The sequence below is a fragment of the Coturnix japonica genome, chromosome 4 (genome assembly GCF_054131305.1).
Source record: "Coturnix japonica strain WE chromosome 4, WE-NBRP24, whole genome shotgun sequence".
Classification (NCBI taxonomy): domain Eukaryota; kingdom Metazoa; phylum Chordata; class Aves; order Galliformes; family Phasianidae; genus Coturnix; species Coturnix japonica.
Genome location: NC_140666.1, coordinates 68424118 through 68443952, shown reverse-complemented (window position 1 = coordinate 68443952; position 19835 = coordinate 68424118). Strand labels below are relative to the sequence as shown.

At 42.8% G+C, this 19835-nt stretch overlaps 1 protein-coding gene across 4 annotated transcripts in view; it reads left to right on the top strand.

Moving 5' to 3' along the window:
• The first annotated feature begins 1142 nt into the window (after nt 1-1142).
• The window catches only part of SLAIN2 (SLAIN family member 2), a 29121-nt gene continuing 10428 nt past the window's right edge, over nt 1143-19835 (top strand). For 3 of the 4 annotated variants that reach the window (XM_015862173.3, XM_015862172.3, XM_085547218.1), the window contains exons 1-6: nt 1143-1507; nt 8984-9132; nt 13018-13182; nt 14582-14743; nt 15603-15962; nt 16978-17115. In XM_015862173.3, the coding sequence (XP_015717659.2) occupies nt 1143-1507; nt 8984-9132; nt 13018-13182; nt 14582-14743; nt 15603-15962; nt 16978-17115 (1339 nt within the window). Of the gene's footprint in view, nt 1508-8983; nt 9133-13017; nt 13183-14581; nt 14744-15602; nt 15963-16977; nt 17116-18623; nt 18716-19835 lie in introns of those variants that run through there. The other variant, XM_032444339.2, reaches the window with a different exon arrangement.

The window sequence follows — 19835 nt, the reverse complement described above, 5'->3', positions numbered from 1 at the left end:
TTTCCCTTTCCTCTCCATCTGTGTGAAATGAACAACACAGACTCAACAGATCAACGGATCTGCAGCACATCTAATTTCAGGGGCAGACAAATTTCACTTGCTCTTGTAGCAGAGTGGAAAGATTTCATCTCTTGTGGCATTACAACCAATTTTAACTATTCTGCATAGTCAGCCAGAGGCCTCAGCCTGAGTGTGGTCTGTCACATCTGCCCAGAGCAAGCTTGGAACCTGATGAGTGAGATGCTTATGGAACTCCATTATCAGCTCCTGATCCTCAACTCCGTTCCCAAAACATGACAGGGAAATACCCTGCACAAGACAATGAGAAAGCAGGATCACAGTCCTTCCTATTCAACCACTGACTATGGAAAAGAAGGAAGCTGTGTTTTATGATTGTTGTATTGATGCCCTCAGTTAGAATGAACTTCTCTATCTAAGACCACTTATCCGCTCACCAACCACCAAACTGTCAGCACTGTCATCACAGCACCAAATATCCTTATTATCACAAACCCTACCACTTTTCTTGCCTTATGGAGGCCTGCAAGCTCTGCTAACAGAGCTCACAGAACACACCTGGATTTCATTAAGGCACTTGGCAGTAAACGGTACAGAGAGAAGGAGTTAGATTTACCAGCCAATGCACACAGCAGTTTTCAAGGGCTGCTATTAGTACGGCAGCGATGATTAAAGGTCCCTGCTCCAAGGCCAAAGCTCCTCCACAGTTTGATAACCACCACAACAGCTCTCCCGGCTCCCTTGTGACTGACGCCACCCGCCCACACAACAGCCGCCTGCAGGCTCCAGTCCCCATAGGGCACCAGAGGGCGGTAAGGCAGCACAGTATAGCACACAGCACAGCACAGCACAGCACAGCACACAGCCCGACACCCGCCCATCTCCAACGCGGGGCACTTCCAGGTTACGAGCGTGACGTTGTGTCTCGGGCGGGCCGGAGAAGGCGGCAAGATGGCGGCCGGATACGGGCCCTCCTGTGCCGCCCGCCAGCGCCGCTGAGGAGGCGGCAGCGCCCGCCCCGCCCCGCCCTGCCGTGCCGCCACCCTCCTGTGCCGCCCGGCCATGTAGACGGGGTGGCGCGGCCGGCCTTCCCCGCGCAGAGCGCCCCGCAGCCGGCAGGAGCCATGGAGGACGTCGGCTCGAGCGTAAACGCGGACGCGGAGGTGCGGAAGCTGCAGGAGCTGGTGAAGAAGCTGGAGAAGCAGAACGAGCAGCTTCGCAGCCGCCACGGCGCCCTGCCCGCCGCCCCCGCCAGCCCCAAGCGCCTCCTCAGCGGCGGGGCCTCCCCTTCGCCCCCCGCCGCCGCCTCCTCCCCGTCCCCGTCCCCGTCCGACGGCCGCTGCCTCAGCCCCAGGGCCGCGGCGCGGCGGCCGCCCCCTGAGGAGCCGGGCGGCGGCGGTGAGAGCGGCGGCCTGCTGGACGATGCGGCGCCTCTCCGGCCCGACGAGCTGGAGCGCCTGGCCGGCTGCGAGGAGGACGAGACCGACTGGTGAGGAGGGGAGGGAGGCGGGGAGCGGACCGAGGCCCGGCCTTAGCCCGGAGCCCGCTGCCGGGGGTGCTGCGGGGAGGCCTCGCCCGAAGCTCGGGCACTTTGCTTTTGTTGGGCCGCGGTGACAGCGGGACGTCAGGGCGCAGGAACCGGCTCCCGGCTGTGCCGTGGGTGCAGCGTGCGGTACCGAGGAGGTGCGTGTTCTCTGAGGCGGTTCATAACTAGCCCACAGCTACCGCTGTGCTTCTTTAAATGCGTGCCTGACCTGGATTTCATTCTGCTGTAAAGACAGAAGATGGAACGTGCTCTGTCTCAGAAATGTAGTCCCGCACGTTTTCATTTGTTGCTGGCTGTCCTGTGCAACCTCCTGTAGGGAACCTGTTAGCTGAGAGTTGGACTGGATGGTCTCTGGGGTCCCTTGCAACCCCTGCAATTCTATCGTGCCGTGATACAGGACGGCTGCTCACTGTAGGCAGTTCATCTGTTTAAATGGACGGCTTGCCTGCTGCTCCAGCAGAAACAGCAGCTGGAGATTGTTACCTTGGCCTTATCGCACTTAGATGAGCTTCTGCTAGCACAGTCAGGGAGGTTTGCTCTCATAGCATCGTGCTGTTCGGCAGCTGCCTGAAGTTTCCCATGACAGCAGTGGAGAAGAGCAGCGTAGGAGTTTTGGGAGAAGCAGCGGGGAGGAGCACGGTATTAACAGGGACACAACAGAAATGTGTTCTGAGGGGATAAGTGTAACAGAAACAATCTGACTTGAGTCAGGGTTGCTTTTCAAGCTCAGCTGAAGAAGTATTTTTCAAGGACTAATGCTCAGACAAGTAGATTATAAAAAAAAAATAAATAAAAAAGTATTTGAGTAAGTGACTCCATTAAAAACACTTAAACATTGCCCGTGCATGAAATCATTTCAGTTGCTCAGGGAGGATACATTGTGTGTACTAACTCAGAGGAGTCATTTGCTTGACATCCAGCCCGAGCCACAGAGAAGCATGAGAACATAAGTTTATTCTGATCCAACACGAGCTTACTAAATTAAAACAAGGCATCGTCTTCCAGGGGATGAGTCTGTGCAAAGGAGCTGCTCTTATTTCCCAGCTTACGCCCCGTAATCTGCTGGTTTAGAGCATGCTGGGGAAATGGAACATTGTGAATTCACACATTAAGTTTGCAGTATAGCAGATTTTCTAGTGGCAATAGTTGTTAGCATTTTTATGTTGAGCTTTGATTGTGGACAACTTGATGAACCTCTTCAGTGGAAGTTGATGTCACAGCTTACGGTGATGACATAAATGCTGTGTGTTTTTGTTTATGTACTTGTGGATGCTGATGGGCAGGCGGCACAGCTCACTCAGCCCCGCACTTGCTGCTGGCAGGTGTTTGGCACGTTGTGCTGCCTGTTGTTGTGGCTTCAGTCGTGTTTCCATGCAAATTCGAGTCCTCAAAAGACAACAGGGCATAAAGCCTTGCAGCAGACTGCACTTGTTCCTTTCCCATTAGAGCGACTAACAGACCAAATTTCATTCTCAGTGACTGAGAGATACAAACATACAACTTGAGAAGAGTCATCTTAAAATTCACTTGTAGCGCTCATTAAGAAATATCAGTGTGTCCTTCCATGCTATAATTTAATATGCACTTAGTGATAAATGTGGTTTGGCTGGATGAAAAGTTGGCTCCTGACATTTTCTTCTTCTAGATTATCTTATAAAAATGGAAATTGAACTCCTGCAGTTTCTGAACAACACTCATTTCAACACTTGAGACGCTAAATAGTCTTAAAACATATTTTCTTATGAGGGTGGGAAGACTTGAGGCGTTTGATAAATGGAAGCTGTTGCTCTAAATGAAGTAGAAAATGTTCAGTGGATCAATGGAAAAGAAATGGTGCTGTGAAGAATAGGAGGGATAATGTAAGTAGATTCCTCTTGAACTGCTTGGTGAAGATCCTGCTCTTAAGGCTTCGCTTGACAAGGACATTCAAGTAGTTGAACTGACTGAAAAGGGTGAATGTACTCGGTTAAACCTCGTGTCAACTCTTCAAGGTTCGAATGGATTTGGATCACTGCTGTTAAACCCCAAATCCAGTTTAAACTGTGGGATTATACCAGTGTAGCGATCAACGACCACTTACCAACTGGGGAAACCTCGGATGGAAACAAACTAAATTTAAATCACAGCTTATGCTTAGAAGGTTAATTTGTCTGTTGATTTGTCTGCATGGAGAAGTATAAATCTGACTTAGCTGTTGATTTTGGGAGGACCTGGTCGTGCCAGATAGTAGATGGAGAAGGCTGCTGGTTATCTCTCTCTTTTTCTCTGCTTTGAGTAACGTGGACACTTTTCAGTCCTTGTATTCACATACAAAATCACAGAATGACCCGGGTTGGAAGGGACCTCAAGGATCATGTAGTTCCAACCCCCCTGCCTGGCAGGGCCACCAAACATACACCTTTACTAGGTCAGGTTGCCCAGGGCCCCGTCCAACCTGGTCTTGAACACCTCCAAGGATGGGGCATCCACAACCTCCCTGGGCAGCCTGTTCCAGGACCTAACCACTCTCCTAGTGAAGAACTTCCCCCTAACATCCAACCTAAATCTTCCCTCCTTCAGCTTGGATCCATTTCCCCTAGTCCTGCTAGATTCACATACTCCAGTATGAAATTGTCCACAGCCTTGTAATAACAAATAATTCTCTTCACTGATAAAACCGCCTTATTTTACATTTAATGCTCATGTGAGATTAATGCTTCTGAATCCCTGTTACTGTGGTCAGACTTTCCTCCTGATATAGAACTGAAGGTTTTCCTCAGTCATGTATGCACGTGCACACAGTACTGCACTTCAGATAGACCTGTTTGGAGCTGGGTTCAGGCCTACTCTGTTCAGAGTTGCAGGACACAGGGTACAGCTGCTTGCCTGACTTGCTGGGTGAGGTTGGGTGTGGGTGCCTATCGTGCTGGAGATGACTTGGTAACAGTATGCAGGGTGACTTGCTACGCCACTCTTAAAAAGTGACTTGTTTCATTTATTGCAGGCTAAGTGTACACACGTGGGCAATTACTGGAGCTAATGTCCTGTAGATCCACGCTATGACTTGCAGTAACTTGCCGCAGAGTTGGTTCTAAGCTTTCTGAAAAGCTTTCTTTTAAATATGAGAGCGAAGCATAATAGTGATTTTTTTTTTCTTCAGAACTTACTCTGATGTGCACATACTGCACTGTATAGAGGTTGATGTGTATCTGTTTTATGTACACTGCACAGTGAACTTCTGGTTAGGCCCTGGAACAGGCTGCCCAGGGAGGTTGTGGATGCCCCGTCCTTGGAGGTGTTCAAGACCAGGTTGGACGGGGCCCTGGGCAACCTGATCTAGTAAATGTGTATGTTTGGTGGCCCTGCCAGGCAGGGGTTTGGAACTACATGATCCTTGAGGTCCCTTCCAACCCGGGTCATTCTGTGATTCTGTGTGAACAGTTGCATCCTCTTCCTGTGGTGTTGCTGCAGTAGCTCACCTGCCCATACCAGTGTTTGCCTGCCACTTCCCACCATTAGGGCTGGGGAATAGCTCATGGCTGATGGACTTTGTTTCCAGATGGAAGGCATTTGCTGCATATTTAAAGTGAAATTATTGCTTGATTGCTTATGTTAATAGTGAAAACTGATATTTTCAGTGTATTTGTTAAGTATCCTGTTTAGCTGAAATGGAAAGCGAGTGCTTTTCCTACTATACACACTGTCATTCAGCAGCTATTTCTGTTAAAGTAATACCTATTTTTAATAGTTTACACTTCGGTTCTAGTCATGTGTTCCAGTTAGCTGGCTAAGTTGCTGCTTTGAGATATAGAGGATAAAAATATGCTTGTCATCCGTAGTGATCATCTTTCATCTAATAGCTCCATATCCACGGAACACCCTCAAGTTTGCTGTGGTGAACCAGTAAAATATGGTGTGTTTCAGTGCAGAGCTGCACCGGAATGAAATCCCATTGCTGGAATTACATTGCACTGTTTTCTGCTCAGCTGCTAAAGTCACCTTATGTTAATGTTGCCTTGGCCTCTTGGAACCTGGACAGGTTCTGATCAACTCCTGGTTTGAGGCTTTGAGTAAAAGAGAAGGTGATACTGGCAGGTTAAGTATAAATCAGGTGTAAAGTCTGTCTTTTTAAACTAAATTCTGCTAACAGTTCCTCAGATTAAGAGGAAGATGTGGAAAGCAGCATGTTAAGTTGACTAAGGGTTACACAAGTTATTAGTTATTGAAGTGTAATAACTCATAACATCAAAGACTGATGTCTTTGCGATATGTTTTTAATTGTGGAATGGGTGCTCCAGGATTGCCTGGAACACATTTTATCCATTCCCTTCTTTCATTCTCTCTTGTACCTCTTCATGCATAATATGACTAAAATAAATAAGCTTTAAGTCAAGGTTCTTCCACTTGGTGTATTCCATCTGATTGGATCTGCACCTTGTTAATTATCTGCATGTTTTCCTCCTGCACTTGAACTACAAAAGAGTTTTGGTACAAAGACTCCTTCTTTCTTCCTAGTTGGAATCTTGGCTTCTGGTTTCATGCCCATGGCAACCAGCCGCTTGTATCTTAATTGGTGGGAGGTGTGCTCATCAGGTGAGATAATCCTTATGGCAAAATTCCATTCCTTCCTCCATGTCTTCTTTCTTCAAAGCCTTTCCCAGCTCAGCTATAGCTCAACATGCTGTGATTCACCATATTAGGCTGGCATTGTCCTATGAGTGTCTGTGAGTGCCTAGTGACGATTGTCCCTGTACAAAGGCCTTTCCCTTTCTGTGCTCAGTCTCCCTAGAACTAATCAGCAGAGCCCCTGACTGCTTATGTTTCATGCTGGCACTGCACTGAGAATGCTCTGTCACTCCAGCTAGTGACAGCTGGAGGAAGGAAATGTTCCTGTGCAGCACAGTCATGTGCCTGAGCTTCTTAAAGCTGTTACAAAATAGGTCGGCACTCCCAAGCTTCTTTCATGTACTGTTTTCATTTACTTGATCCTGTGTCACTTAAGCTGTAGTTGAGTCTTTGCTTTCTTGTGGATCAGTTGGAGTGTAGTTTTTCTGATGTGTTAATATTTGAAGTCTGGGTGGTAACTCTAAGTCACCTGCTTCCTCAAACATGTTCCATTTCCTGTTTTTAGAAGGTGATTTAATGGTGTTTAAAGATGTACGAAGTCATTGGTAATCTCCAGTCTTAATGTGGCTGTGCTGCCATTCAGCAGAGTTATTTTGCTGTTGAATGTATAAATGGTCGTGGATGGAAATAAGTCTTTTCTGGGAAGCTCTTCAGCTAGAGAGCACCTGTGCCTTTGGGGTCCTACAGAAGCTGGACAGAGATCACTGAGCTTTGTGAAGTTAAATCTATGTGCTTATTTTAATTCCATTGCATCCTTTCTGTTCCTCTTTCCCTTTCTGCTGCTGGGAGGAGAGGATAGGTAGAAGCATTACTCCAGCGCTTCACCTCGCTCTTGGTCTTTATTTTTTAAACTTAAATTAAGCAAAGCAAGAGTTTCAAAATGTAAATTAGCCGCTCTTTGTCAGACATGGGATAAAGATCACTGCTTCATTTCTTGCCCATTGTGCTGGGTATTACTGTAAACACTTCAGATGTGCATGGTACTTCTCATATGTGGCAAGGCCATGTCAGCCACCAGGGAGCTGGGAGCCTCCTCGGCACTGCACCAAGGTTGGTTTGGCAGCCTTTCACTCTGTTGTGTAACCCTACCTCAGGATGGAAAAGAGTACAGGGAGATAAATGCTAAGAAGAGTGAATTCAAAGCGTCTGAGTGCTGTTAAGTGTTAAATGTTGACTTTATCTACATACAGGTAATTGCATAAAGTATAGCAATTACTGCAATTGTTGCAACAGAACTATGAAAATCAAGCAGATCCTGTTCTTTCCAAGAATTTCCAAGGATGGAAGTGTGTGATGGGCTCTTAGCTTCTCTTGCTGGCAGGGTGCCTGGAGGGATCTCTGCAAAACCACTTTTCCTGACCAGCGGAACAATGGGCAGAGTGTAAGGCACGTGGGCTGTTGCATGGAGCAGTGGCTGTTTGCACTGTTAAAACCATTTTGTTTTCGTATGAAAACCTGATAGGTGAGAAGAATCCTCTTTCCTGCACTTGTAGATACAGCCTTTTACTTTCAGTGTTTGAGGGAAGAATGTGTTAGAGTGTGCTCTGAACAAAGTGATCAGTGTTCTGCATGGGAGGGTCATGATGGTCATCATGATTTTTAAATACGCCTCTTGGGAAGCTTGTGTAAGAAGCAGCCGTCATGATGCAGACTTTGCTAAGACAATAATAGTAATAGTAATAAGGGCAGTAATTAAGAAAAAAGTCAAGTTCTAGAATTACAGATTATTAGTTAATAATCTCCTAGTAGAGCTGAGGAAAAATAACTTCTGATGTTGTAGGCCTCAAGGAAACAGGCATTTTTGCTCTTTTGTATGGAGCTGACTCAAATGATTCTCAGATATTCCTAAGCTACTAGAATATGAGGTCTGTCACTGGGTGCTCCTAGAAGAAACACATTTAGCCATCTCTGCAAATGCAAATGCTCTAGTTAGTGCTGTAGATGTTGCAGTTCACTTTGTCTTTTGCTGAAAGAAATCTCCAGAGTTGTTTTTGTTCCAAAGGTAAGGATGAAGTATCCCTGTTTTGAGTGAGTGATTGGATATATGACTTTGCCTCTAAACTGTTTGTTTTTCAGCTAAATTTTTAGAGCCTTTAAAATGGGATGCTTTTTTCTTCAGTTATGAAATATTGAATTTAGAATAAATGAATGGGAGTGCTAATGGGCAAAGGCCCTTCAGCAGGTCCTCCAGAACAATATGGTCCCATTGTTTCCCTTTACTCCCCTACACGCATTATCTCTTCCTCCTTGTTTTTAATGCTTGACTGTGTACCCCTTAGGACAGAGAATTCTCTTTGTTCAGTGTGCAGAAGAAAACTAAAGGATCAGGTGCTGGGGTACAAGTTGTAACTAGAAAGGATACAAAATGAGGAGATATGTCCTGTTTACTGCAGCACTTAAGGCGGTTATTGCTTACAGCCTCTTTGCATTTAGGAAAACTGTAGTTGCATTTTGCATGGTTCTTCATTTTCTTCTTTAAGGCGAATATTACTTAACTCAAGGATGTATCAGTTGTATGTTTATGTAACAGAGTGAAATTGTCCACATATTGGGGTCCGTCTCTGGCATACCAATTGGTTTATGAAGGTCTAACAATATAGGCATCAGCTTTTGACAGGAATCCTCAGATAGCCACATGTTATCAGTATCATACTGTATCCAAAATCATTAATTTAAACTTAAAGCTTGTGCTTTCTTTAAATTTTGGGTTTGTATTGTATGTGTAGTATAAGAATAGAAATAGCATAGTGCGTATTTTTTTTACATGCCTGATTTATCCACATTTTGTCTTCATAATGTTTTTCTTCTTTTCAGGTTATATACATCTCCAAAGAAGAGACTGACTCCAATGCAGAAATGTGTCAACCCTTTAGTTTGGTGCAGGCAGGTGTTGGATTACCCAAGTCCTGACATTGAAAGTGCTAAAAAGTCATTGATCCACAGGCTGGAACAGACAATGTCAGGTGAGTTCCGAGTACTAACGCCACTGGGTTGTACATATTATTAAACAGAGTTGGAGGGATCGGACATATGACATTATTATGACATTTCCCCCTTCCTTGGATTCTTCTCTGGAGCAATTCAGTCTTTATTCTGACTTGTACTAAGATTGTTCTTAATAAAACTTGAAAACTTTGCTAGTAGATAATATGAAAAATCCAGTTCTTATTGTTACAAAAACTAGCAGCATAATGCTGTAATTGCCTTCACAGTGAGTTATTTCATTTCAGCAGGTATCACAGCTTCTGTAACCCTTAGAATATTTGTAAAAGCTCAGTCGTAGTTGGAGCAGGATGGCAGGACATTGCTGTATGAGATGGCTGAACTTGAAAGTCTGATCCATTCAAACTGTGTCTAGGCAACTTTGTCTTTTTTTTCATATCCCTGATATTCCTTGCCCTTCAGTCCCTGGTCAAAAGTGCAAAGAGCATGTTTCATGTTGGCTGGAAACCAGCACTTCCAATACAAGGGCGTCTAAAATTATACCAGATTTTATGAATAAGCATGTGAAGAAATCAGAGGCAGGAACCCAGAAATACCATTCCTTGTATTCTAGAGAGAAAGAGAAACTGAAGACCAATTTAACCAATTGTTGACTAAAATAAACTGGGTGGTGAAACACAGAATCACCAAGGTTGGAAAAGACCTACAACATTCAAATGTTTCTTGAACACCTCCAGGGTCAGTGACTCCACCACCTCCCTGGGCAACACATTCCAGTACTTGACCACTCTTTCAGAGTAGTATTTCCTAACATTCAGCCTGAACCTCCCCTGGTGCAGCCTGAAGCCATTCCTTCTAGTCCTATCAACAGTTACATGACAGAAGAGGCTGACTCCCAAGTCACAACAACCTCCCTTCAGGTAGTTATAGAGAGCAATAAGGTCTCCCCTGAGCCACCTCTTCTCCAGACTGAACAATCCCAGCTCCCTCAGCCACTCCTCATAAGGCCTGTGCTTCAGACCCCTCACCAACTTTGTAGCCCTTCTTTGAACACATTCCAGGGCCTTGATGTCTTTCTTGCAGTGAGGGGCCCAAAAAAGGACACAGTACTTGAAGTGCAGCCTCACCAGAGCTGAGTACAGGGGGACAGTCATTTCCTGTTCCTGCTAGCAATGCTGTTTCTGATGCAAGCCAGGATGCCATTGACCTTCTTGGCTACCTGGGCGCACTGCTGGCTCATGTTCAGCTGAGCATCGATCAATACCCCCAGGTCCATTTCTTCTACACAGTCTGCCAGCCACTCTGCCCCAGGCCTGTAGTGTTGCCTGGGGTTGTTGTGATCCAGGCGCAGGACCCAGCATTTTGTCTTACTGAATATCATCCCATTGGCTTTAGCCCAACTCTCCAGGCTAGAGATCAACACTTCCAGCCAACTTGGTGTCATCTGCAAACTTACTGAGGGTGCACTCAATGCCCCCATCCATGTCATCAATAAAGATATTGAAGAGGACAGGCTCCAGCACCAACCCCTGGGGGACCACCACTTGTGACTGGTCTCCAGTTGAATTTGGCTCCATTCACCACTACTCTCTGGGCCCAGTTCTCCAGCCAGTTCCTTACCCAGCCAAGAGGGTACCCATCCAAGCCATGGGCTGCCAACTTCTGCTGGAGAATACTGTGGGAGACAGTGTCAAAAGCTTTGCTGAAGTCTAGGCAGACAACATCAACAGCCTTTTACTCATCCACCAGATGAGTCACTAGATCATAGAAGGAGATCAGGTTGGTCAAACAGGACCTGCCCTTTGTGAACCCATGCTGGCTAGGCCTGATCCCCCAGCTGTTCCACACATGTTGCTTGATCTCCCTCAAGACAATCTTCTCCAAACCTTTCCCTGGCACCGAAGTTAGGCTAATGGGCCTGTAGTTCCCCAAGTCCTCCTTACAACCCTTCTTGTAAATGGGAATCACATTGGCAAGCCTCCAGTCTTCTGGGACCTCACCAGTCAACAGGGAGCGCTGATAGATGATGGAAAGCAGCTCGGCTGTCACCTCCACCAGTTCCCTCAGCACTCTCGGGTGAATCTCATCCAGCCCCATGGACTTGTGGCAGTCCAGTTGCAGTAGTAAGTCTCTGACTGTTTACTCCTGAATCATGGGGGGTTTAATCTGCTCCTCAGTCGAGACTGCCAGGTCAGAGAGTGGAATACCCTAACGATAACTGGTCTGACCTTTAAAGACAGACCTAAAGAAGGCATTCAGAACCTCTGCCTTTTCCTTATCCTCAGTGGTCACATTCCCAGCCTCATCCAGCAAACAGTGGAGATTCTCCTTAGACCACCTCTTACGCTTGATGTTAATATAAAAGTGCTCATCATTTCATTAATCCTTCTCTTTATGTTCTGAAAACTGATGCATGATGTACTCAAAGCTGATGTTTTATCTAATAGAGAATCTTTTTGATGTTAAAATTCATCCAACTGACTAACACTATCACTCCTAAGAAGGGCCGTATTTTGCATTGTTGAAAAACACTTCATGCCTTTCAATGCTATAGAAATCCCTATTGGAATTCTATACCAGGAAAAATTGCTTGAATCCAGTTGTTTTGGTTGGTTGGTTTGTTGTTTGTTTTTTTGTTTTTTGTTTTTTTTGTGGGGGAAAAATACAGTACTTATCTGTATAACTTGCTTTCATCTGAAGAAATATGCAAGTCATAAATACTTACAACTCAAGAATATTGACTGAAATTCATGGAGTTCACTGCTGGTGAAATATTAGCACATAGCTTTCACTTTCGGGCTCAAATAATGAAAGTGAAAGCAGGGCAGTTCAAGGAACTTGCTGTGAGGCCGGCTTTAATTCCTGCCATTTCTTCCTCTGCTGCACTCTGCTAGTCATTTGGTTGTGGTAACACAGTCCCTCAAGGGTGCCACTAAGAACTGGTTCTCTGATGAGATCACTTATTATTGACACTGCTTTAGTAGTCTGGGTAACAGTGCAACTACTCCATTGCTTGTATTGAGTGAGTGAGGAAGTAGTGACCAAGAGCAGAGTAGGGTGGGAGGAAGAGCTGAAGCAGGCCTTGCTGCAGCTGTTTCTATTTGTCTTCATTTAATGTTAAAAATAATAAATAAATAAAACCCAGCAGAATAAAGGAACTTTTAGTAAACCAAGTGAATGTCAAACTGCTTGACATGGCAGAATGGAATTCAGGTATTTTTATCTTTACTACTTTTTTTTTCTGCTTTTTTTTTTTTTTCATCTTTTCCCCCTAGAACCTGTTTGAGTCCATTGCCACACATCTGTCAGGCCTGTTCTTGTCAGTTTGTAATCTGTAAGTGCACAGTTTCAAAACTGTCACGCCTTAAACAGTTTAATTTGCAGCTCACTGAGCTGCTGACTACTAATCTAAATACAATTCTTTTGTCAGTTTGGCATAAAGCACTTTCAGCAATGAAGAAACTTAGCAAAACTGATCATATTTCCTTTGATTCCCACCCCCTTTATTTCCCCTCAAAGTTCTATTTTCTATTATTTTGAAATGAAAACTGAATGCAACTTTTAAGCAGGTATATAAATTACATTATATGGATGTTTATATTTCCTATGGACATTAGGAAATACTACTGTTCTAAAAGAGCGGTCAGGCAGTGGAATGGGCTGCCCAGGAAGGTGGTGGACTTGGCACTTACTAAGAAAGTGCTTGTTACCTTATCTTGTAGCTCTCTTGTTTTAGGTTTAGTACCTAGGAGACTAAGAAATGAGCTGAAAAAAATCCCTGCTGACTTAAGTGCTTTGCTTGAATTGTATAGCAATTAAATCACACTGAAGTTACCATAGCATTATATTCATTTTTTTGCTTTTTTCTGTATTATAATTGGTCATTTTCCTCCTCTTTTGTACAGCCATGAAGAGACAGAGTTTGTACAATAGCCCTTTCACTGCAGTCAGCTATGCCAGCTCCTATAGTCCGAATACCAGTAGCCCCTACAGTAGTGGTTTCAACTCCCCCTCCTCAACACCAGTGAAATCTGCATTAGCGAAACAGTTCATACCTCCGGGTACCTCAGGTAAGTGTGTGTGTTTGGGGGGGTCTTTTCCTTCCCCCTCTTCCTTTCTTTCAGAAATACATGCTCAAATACCTTTACATTTTCATGGAGCCTAGAATAAGAAGGACACCACAACTCATCAGTGCTTGGTTGTTGTTTTTTTGTAGGAAGTTTGCATCATGTGGTATTTTAAGCTTTTTAGGAAAGGCATTTTTTATACACACACCTTTTGGTGTGAGATAGATTTACCAGGTTTTCTTTGGGATACCCATGTACCTAAGGTAAGTGGTTACATTTTAACAGTTAGCCCAAAACTCGTACTACAGCTTCTGTGAAGTCCCCACACACTTAAGAAGCTTCTGGAATTGACCACATGTAGTACCTTTAGACGTTACCTGTTGGTGGCTGTATAGTCTATGCAATTACAGTATTATTTATTATTGAAACATTTGGTATATGATCATAGAATCACAGAATTACCCAGGTTGGAAAAGACCTTGAAGATCAAGTCCAACCGCAGCCTAACCATAGTGCCCTAGCTCTAAAAACCCTCTGCTAAATCATATCCCTGAGCACAGCTGCAGTATGAACTATGTAATCTAAGAAAGAAGCGTGTATTGCAATTGAAGATATTCTTTAAGGCTCTGCAGACATCAGTATAAACAGTAACTTCTGGCAGCCTTTTCTGCCTCTATTCTGTTCCATAGGCATTTTCTTTGTTTTAGAAAAACTGATGTATGAAACATCTCTCTACACTGAAGTCAGAATGTTGGCTCATTGCATTTACTTCAGCTCAAGTTAGTTTGCAGGGAAGAGAAAGAACATTTAATTTTAAGTCCCACTGTCCGTAGTTTGCTGTGGACTTATAAAGAGAATCCTGCACTGCAATGTATTCACCAGAGACATTGCTGAAGTTCTGTTTTCATCTATCTAGCTCTGGTCTTTGTTATGTGCTACAGTCCTGCTGCCATCTGTCACACAGCAACAACATGTAATGGAATATTGGCAAGAAGGTTCAACCTCTACTGCCATACCACTAACATCCACCACTGATTACAGGCCAACATAATCAAATAAAAGGCATTACTTTCAGAGCAGCCACCATGGTGTGTAGAATAACATAGACCTAAATGGAACAGGCATGCAGTGCTCTTTCTGTAGGAGCTGTACAAATGTCATAGCAATTGAAACCTTGGTACAAAGGGACCAAATTTCTGTCATTAATTTCATCTCTCACCATTACGACGATTTTAATAAAGTTACTCGTTTTCAGCATAGATTTGCAGTCAGATATTTCAAATGTCTGTCTCAGTATTTGAAGTCATCATCTGTTTTCAGATGGTTGGTTCTTTTATCAGGATATGAATTTTCTCTTCTTTTTCTTTCAAACATCTCCTATTACATTATGTTCTTTCTACAGGTCATCTTAAAAGCTCAGCTGATAGGAATCCTCCACTAAGTCCACAGTCCTCTGTGGACAGTGAATTAAGTGCATCAGAGATGGATGAAGACTCTATTGGATCTAATTACAAGCTAAATGATGTTACAGATGTGCAAATTTTAGCACGAATGCAGGAAGAAAGTAAGTATTTTGCATCTTGAAAACCAAGTGGGATAGCTGATCTTTTTTAAATTAAATAACTGCAGCAGAGCTTCCTTAGCAAGAGTCACAGAATTGTAGGGGTTAGAAGGAACCTCTAGAGATCATCGAGTCCAACCCCAGAATGACAGAGCAAATCCCTTTGCTCTATCAAGGATATACAAATGTAGTTTTCCTGAGAAGACTATCTAAAGATTTCTGTCTCCTGGATAAGGAAAGGAAATGTATACCATTACGTACACGTACTCCTGCCCTGCTACATTATGTACATTGTAAAGCATGTACAAAAGTATAAATTTTAAAAGAAAAAGTGAAGCAAACAGTAATTACAAGCATTACTTTATCTCTTAACATTACCAAAAAATGTTCTTCCCTTTATCACACTGAACTGTTCTGTGTACCCCTTGGGTAAGTGCTCCCAGCTTTGGAGATGGCTGGTCTAACTGAACTCTAGATCCTCTATGGGTAGCTTTCTGTTGTATTTACTAATGTCCCTCAAGAGGCATTTCATTCTAGCTTCTGTAATTCTTACAGGGTGGTACATGATAACCAGATTAAGTTGTGGCCTGTGTTGTGAGTTTCCAGCCTGGGAGAGGAGATGAACAAGTAGACAGCACAGCTATATTAATGACTGTTGTAGTATGAAAAGGAAAAACTCATCCACTTACTCAGCTGTTAGACAACCTTGTTTAATATTAATCTGGAATTAATTTTATGTCTCAAATAAAAAGAGGGAAGATGAACCAAATGTTAGCTTGAGCACTGGGTGGGTAGTTGTGTGATTTCTAGCCTGCACCATATGTGGGCTGATAAAAAGTAACGCTGTACTCACTGTTACCAGGCCTCCGGCAAGAGTATGCAGCATCAGCGTCTCGGCGTAGTTCTGGTTCTTCTTGCAATTCCACGAGGCGAGGCACATTCAGCGACCAGGAGCTTGATGCACAGAGTTTAGAGGATGAAGAAGATGGCACACATCACACAGTGCATCCTGCTGTCAGCAGGTTCTCACCATCACCTCGTAGTTCTCCCTGGCCTTCACCAAAACAGTCTCCAAGGAACTCTCCTCGTTCCCGATCACCTGCTCGAAGTATAGAATACAGTAGAGTGTCACCCCAACCTATGATTAGCCGTTTACAGCAACCTCGTCTTTCACTTCAAGGCCATCCTACAGATATGCAGACCAGTAATGTCAAAAGCGAAGGTAATAAGCTCCATCTCAAATTCATTACATGTGTAGCTGAAGTAGTTCTGTGATTCCTGTGAAAGACTTCATTTGGTTGCACATTGCTTGAGCCAAAAATGTTGTTCGGAATTTTTTTTTTCCTGCTCTAGAAAGGGTGATAGAAAATCTGGATGTTCAGGAACGTACAGACTGCAGTGCTAACTTGTAAGAATATTCACCCTATAAAGATGCTTGCTTTCATTTTCACCCTTAGTGTTTGTGCATGGTTAGAGAATACTTCTTCCCCTGCATCGCTGTTCATAATTAGGTTGGACGTTCATTGCGCCTTGTCAGCTGTGCTCTTCTGTCCTGTAGTGTAATCAACCCAGCTCTGTGCGAGTTGGACGTAAGCAAAACACCACAAGAATTTAATGCCATTTTTTTGCCTTCTGTGAGAAATTGTACGAATTTCATAAGCTCCTTAAAGAATCAATATTAGCTGAATTAGTACTCCAGCCATATGTGAAAGATTCGTAACACTTTATCATTTTGAATGCTGTGTAAGTTTCTTTCCAAGTGAGTACCTGTTTGTTACATAGTGTGCTGATATGGGACTGATTGGCGACAAACATTGCTATAAAAACTACTGTTTTTAATCTTATGGCAAGCCTTGTATAATATAGTTTTCTGTATAAAGGCTTCAGAAAGTGTGCAACACTGGATGACAGATTTGCGTATTCAGTTGCTGTAATGCAGGAACAGAACCCAAGGAATTATAATTCAGACATGTTTCAATTTCAGAATACCCCATTTTTGATTTTTACTTTTGCCACAAGTGAAAACTCTGTAATACTCTTCATTTTTTATATATAAATATAAAACTTCATCTCAGTATGATCAAAGAGCTGTTATGTAGCAGAGTATGCATTTTAATTAGTTATATATAGCTAACTTTTTGTGTAACGTAGATTTTGGGTTCAGCTATTGGTTAACAACATGAACTCGGTCAGGCCTTGGGCTATACTTAGTGATATCTTTGTGTTGTTTCACACAGAAAAACTAAGGCGTAGTCTTCCAAACCTGTCCAGGACATCCAACATCCAAGCTGAGTCTGTGAAAAACAGCAGAAGCGACTCAAACTTCCAAGTGCCAAATGGAGGAATACCTCGCATTCAACCTCAAGCCTCAGCCAGTAAGTACCTTCCTGACGTTTGAGTGGATTGGATATGTCAAAATTAAGTGATGGCACTGAGCTGTTGTCCAGTTTCATGGCACAGAGAAACACTGCATGCCACACTAGAGGTGCTAATCTGGGATTTTAATCACATCTGTCTGAAATGCTGCTATTTTTCTTTTTTTTTTTTTTTTTAATAAATCAGGTGTTGAATGTACTGAAAGAACTTGTAGTCTGCTGTTAAAATAACATTCATACTGTCCTAAAAGCATATATAAAGTTCTACAAAGAGCATAAATACTCTGAAGTAGCATTAGGCAGAGCATAAAATTCAACAGTATGAAGCATTATATTTCAGACTAGAAAAAACACGTCACGCTACCAGAATGCTTATCTTGGTGATGGTTTTGCTATTTCTAACTATTGAAACCTAATGCAAAATCATCTGTGCAATTTTAACTTACCTGCAGTTAATTTTCTTCCGCTTTGTCACCTGAAAATTAATGCATTCAGTTTCAGATTTTGTTTTTACCAAACATCAGTGTTTCTCAGCAAAGGTTTAGATGAACCTGAGTACTGTCAAACAAAAAGCGCAGAGCTGGGTTAATGCCTGCTGGTTTGGTTGGAAGCAAACCACTGATATGAGAACACTGCTGATCTCACAAGCCTCTTAGAAATGGTGACCTTAAAGCCAAAACAAATGAAATGCAAATATTCAGTGCTTCCTTATATATCAATATTGACAGTTCCTTTTGCTTAAATGTTTCCTGACCATTTTTATTTTAAAACAAGTTTGAAAATGAATTACCCGTGTGACATTTCAAAGGAAGAACACATTTTGAATATTATTATTTGTAGAGCTTTGATCTATGAAAGTTCAACAGTAATCTAAGTATTTGACAAGTAATGCAAGATAGTATTTGTGAATGAAACAATTTTCATTTTTACCTGTTGAAGAGTAAAGGCAAACTGCCATACCTGATGGGCCTTTGTAACCATGGGCCTTTTGAAACAGCTTGATAATACAACCAAATACAGTTAAATGCAGAGCAATACGGACCTGGCGAAGACAACAAGAGTTCTGTCTTTCTAGTGACTCTGGATGTAAGGGTTCTGTGGACAATTAGTCCCAACTGCATGATACTGTAGCCAAATCTATACAGATTGTATTTGGTGTTTTAAAAGAGAGTGAACTTGAAAGGGGAGAGAGGACAGAGGGCAGCTTAGCTAGTCAGAAAGCTGCTTTCTAATATTCCCAGTGCAACTTTGTGGAAAGATAAGATAGCAGAAGTCTCAGTTTTCAATATTTGAGTTACTTCATTGCAGGAATTAGATGTTTATACATGATTGTTTTCAACTACTGGATGGACTGAGAATCATAGAAAGCATTAGGTAGATCTGTTTGCTTTTTATGGGAATCTTTCCTCAAACATGAACCACTCTAGACCAACTTACATCTAAATGTAAGTTTAGTATCATTAACAAAGCCCAGATTTCTAGCTTTTACAGTTTCCCTGCTCTTACAGATGTTTGTCAGAGTCTTGCTATTGACAATCGTAAAACGGTTTGTGTATGAAGTCAATGAGTAAGTATCTTTGCCTAGTCTGGATTTTAAAAAATTCCTCAAAATTGTACATTGTATAAAAAATTTCCAGAATTGTGCTTTTTTTATTGTACACTTTTTGTTTTATTGGTTTTCTATTTTGTCACCTTGCACAAAGCACTGTTAAATTGCAGCTAAGCTTTGTTTTCCCTTGGCAATGACATCTGGGTCTAAGGATTCAAAGCTTCCTCATACCTGCTAGTGTTGCATGAGCTTCCCTTTGCAAGGATGCTGGCTTGCCGCCTGGGATCACTACTTTTCTTTTTTGTCAACGATCTGCTGTTCATAATTTACTTGCACATTTGCTGTGGCTGCAATACTGAACTTGCTATGGTTGCTGGCATTCAAAAATGAGTTAGGAATCCAGTAAGTTTCTGTGCAGACAATTCCGGATATGGTTACGTAGGCAAATTAATACATGCTTGATTAAGGAGTAGATGAAAGATAATTACAATAAGTACAAATGCAAAAGATGAAGACATTTTATAAGCTTTAGCTATAATCTGGTGAAAAATCCAAATTCTCTTTGAAAAGGGTTTGAACGGGTAAACTACATATTAAGTGTAACTACTGGAATCTTCATCCACACATGGTTCACTGTGCTGTCACGCAGAAAGGATTTTGGAGTGCTAAAGCTGATAAGTATTTTACTGTAGAACACTGGAAGTTAGGGTAATACTTGCATTCTCCAAAGAACAGGCATCTTCTAGGCTTCCATGTGTTACAGATTGCAAATTCTCCACATTTAGATTGCACTCTACGGAGACTGTAAGTTGTAGAGCTTTGCACAAGGCAGCTTCTACATAGGAACAATGTGGATCACATATGCGTGATCCTTTTGAACACACACAGCATTAATAACACAAGGATGTGAAACCTTTCAGCAGAGTTAATTACAATGCTTTTTCAAAGAGCCAAGCTGTGAAGTGTTCAGATTATTAGTGACCATAGTCTGGTCTGCTTGCCAAGATTTGGCTGCTTGGCATGTTCAGTGCAAAAGAACCTTTATATTCTAAGGAAACCTAAGTATTCCAGTTCGGTTAATCAGAAATAAATATATTCAGCTCGCACCATTTGTGAGAGGTAATATGGAGCCATTCAAGAGCAGCAAACAGTGTGGATGAGTGTGTACTCC